At 45.3% G+C, this 2,500-nt stretch overlaps 1 protein-coding gene across 3 annotated transcripts in view; it reads left to right on the forward strand.

Moving 5' to 3' along the window:
* Positions 1–2,500, forward strand: part of LOC122264252 (uncharacterized) — a 6,351-nt gene that overhangs the window by 1,581 nt on the left and 2,270 nt on the right. For all 3 annotated transcript variants that reach the window (XM_086538411.1, XM_086538412.1, XM_043033049.2), the window contains exons 2-4: positions 1–1,699; positions 1,968–2,134; positions 2,297–2,461. The exon at positions 1–1,699 is cut by the window's left edge and continues 19 nt beyond it. In XM_086538411.1, coding sequence (XP_086394537.1) covers positions 14–1,699; positions 1,968–2,134; positions 2,297–2,461 — 2,018 coding nt within the window. In that variant the 5' untranslated portion in view covers positions 1–13. The remainder of the gene's footprint in view (positions 1,700–1,967; positions 2,135–2,296; positions 2,462–2,500) is intronic.

Genomic DNA, 2,500 nt, shown 5'->3' on the forward strand with positions numbered 1-2,500 from the left:
AACAGAACCAGCAATGACTTCTGCAGCAGATGGCACAGGGGGAGGAGCCGGAAGGGACACTCGGGCCGAAAGTAGCATGAGAGTTGTTGAGCTCAAACGCAACAAGAAGAAATGCAGAAAGAAAGCTGGCAAGCTACGTCCTCTGGTCGAGGTGTCCAAGAGAGGATTTAGTCCTGCAAAGGGAGCAGTAAAGCCTACCAGAGCAGACGCCAAGCCTGCTCAGGGAGGAGCCAGTCCTGTTCAGGGAGGAGCCAGTCCTGCTCATGGAGGAACCAATCCTGTTCAGGGAGGAGCCAGTCCTGCTCAGAGAGGAGCCAATCCTGTTCAGGGAGGAGCCAGTCCTGCTCAGAGAAGAGCCAATCCTAGTCAGGGAGGAACCAATCCTGCCATGGGAAGAATCAATTTTGCTCAGGGAGGAGCCAATCCTACTCTGAGGGAAGCCAATCCTACTCTGAATGAAGCCAATCCTACTCAGGGAGGAACTAATCCTGCCATTGGAAGAATCAATCCTGCTCAGGGAGGAGCTAATGCTTCTCGGGGAGAAGGCATTCCTGCCAGAGTTGAATCCTTTCTTGGTCAGGAAAGAGTCAATCCTGGTGGTATGAATAAAAGCAATAAGAAGAAAGCCAAAAAGAAAGTGGGTAAGTTACGTCCTCTGGTAGAAGTACCCAAGAGAGGTGTTGGTCCTGCTAAGGGAGGAACTATCCCTGCCAATCCTATTCAAGGAGGAACTAATCCTGCCATTGGAAGAATTAATCCTGCTCAGGGAGGAGCTAATCCTTCTCAGGGAGGAGCCAATCCTGCTCAGAGAGGAGACAATCCTACTCTAAGGGAAGCCAATCCTACTCAGGGAGGAACCAATCCTGCCATTGGAAGAATCAATCCTGCTCAGGGAGGAGCCAATCCTGTTCAGAGAGGAGACAATCCTACTCTAAGGGAAGCCAATCCTGCCATTGGAAGAATCAATCCTGCTCAGGGAGGAGCTAATGCTTCTCGGGGAGAAGGCATTCCTGCCAAAGTTGAATCCTTTCTTGGTCAGGAAAGAGTCAGTCCTGGTGGTATGAATAAAAGCAATAAGAAGAAAGCCAAAAAGAAAGTGGGCAAGGTACGTCCTCTGGTAGAAGTACCCAAGAGAGGTGCTGGTTCTGCTAAGAGAGGAACTGTCCCTACCCAGGAAGGAGCCAAACCTGCACCAGAAGAAGCCATTCCTACCCAAGGAGGAACCAAACCTGCCCAGGGAGGAGACTTTCATACTAACACTGGAGTCAGTCCTGCCAAAGTTGAAGCCAAACCTGCTGATGGAGAAGCCATTTTTACCAAAGGTGCAGCCAAGCCTATCCATGGAGTAGCCATTCCTACCGAGGTTGAAACCAAGCCTGTCCCAAGAGGAGCCATTCCTACCGAGGTTGGAACCAAGCCTGTCCCGAGAGGAGCCATTCCTACCCAGGGTGGAACCAAGCCTGTCCCGAGAGGAGCCATTCCTACCCAGGGTGGAACCAAGCCTGTCCCGAGAAGAGCTGATCCTAACCAGGGTGGAACCAAGCCTGTCCCGAGAGGAGCTGTTCCTACAGATGTTGGAACCAAACTTGACAAAACGGCAAATGTCAGAGAAAAGAAGGGTAATAAACATAGTGTTGCCAAAGTCAGGGAAAAGAGTCCTTTACTTAAGAGAAAAATGGTGAAAATACCCAAAGATCGTGTAAGTATAATATTATTTTGCTAACTGGGTTTTATTTTATGTTTTTATTCCTCTTTTCATTTGCTTACATATTTTAGTAAAGATATTTTTGTGTTTATTTTACCATTTACCAAAAGCAGCAAAAATACAGTTGATTAATAAAAAGATAAAAGAATTCAATATTTTGTAGGACAACTTTAATTATTGCTCTTTTTCTTTTTACCTGTCGTTAGCTTTCTATTTTTGTGGACTAACTTTTACACACTTTCATGTTTCTCTTCAAATGCAGATGAACCTTGAGGGAAACTTGTTGGAGGAGTACTTGAGCAGGGTCGAGATGAGGAATCGCCGCACTCTGTACGTTAAAGTTCCTTCATCAGTTGTAGTAAACAATATCGAAGACCTAAAGCCCTTGTTTGAGAGTGCTGTTTCCACACGATTTCCACAGCGTAGGGTGTAAGTGTTTGCTGTCCCTGTGTCCTTTTTTTTTATGGTTAATGCTCATTTAACAGGAATTTAAAGGCAGTTCAATTCAAGTTTCTGTAACCCATCTCTTACATATTTGCTACATTTCTTACATACCATTTTGCCCTTGCTAATCATGATCTTTGGTTCCAGGTATGGTTATTGTTACATTGAGTATGATTCCCAAGAAATGGCTGAGAAAATGAAGCCAGTGTTAGCAGAAAAGAAAATTCTGGGTGAAAGGTATCAGGTGGATTTTGTTGGAGAAAAATCCAAGAATTATATTCCTCCCAAAGTGTTATCTGTTTACTCTACAGAGTAAGTCAAAACAAAGCTCTTTTGTTGAAACTTTCCACG

Source organism: Penaeus japonicus, unplaced genomic scaffold (genome assembly GCF_977035675.1).
Source record: "Penaeus japonicus unplaced genomic scaffold, GWHDUDI00000001_assembly GWHDUDI00000007, whole genome shotgun sequence".
Classification (NCBI taxonomy): domain Eukaryota; kingdom Metazoa; phylum Arthropoda; class Malacostraca; order Decapoda; family Penaeidae; genus Penaeus; species Penaeus japonicus.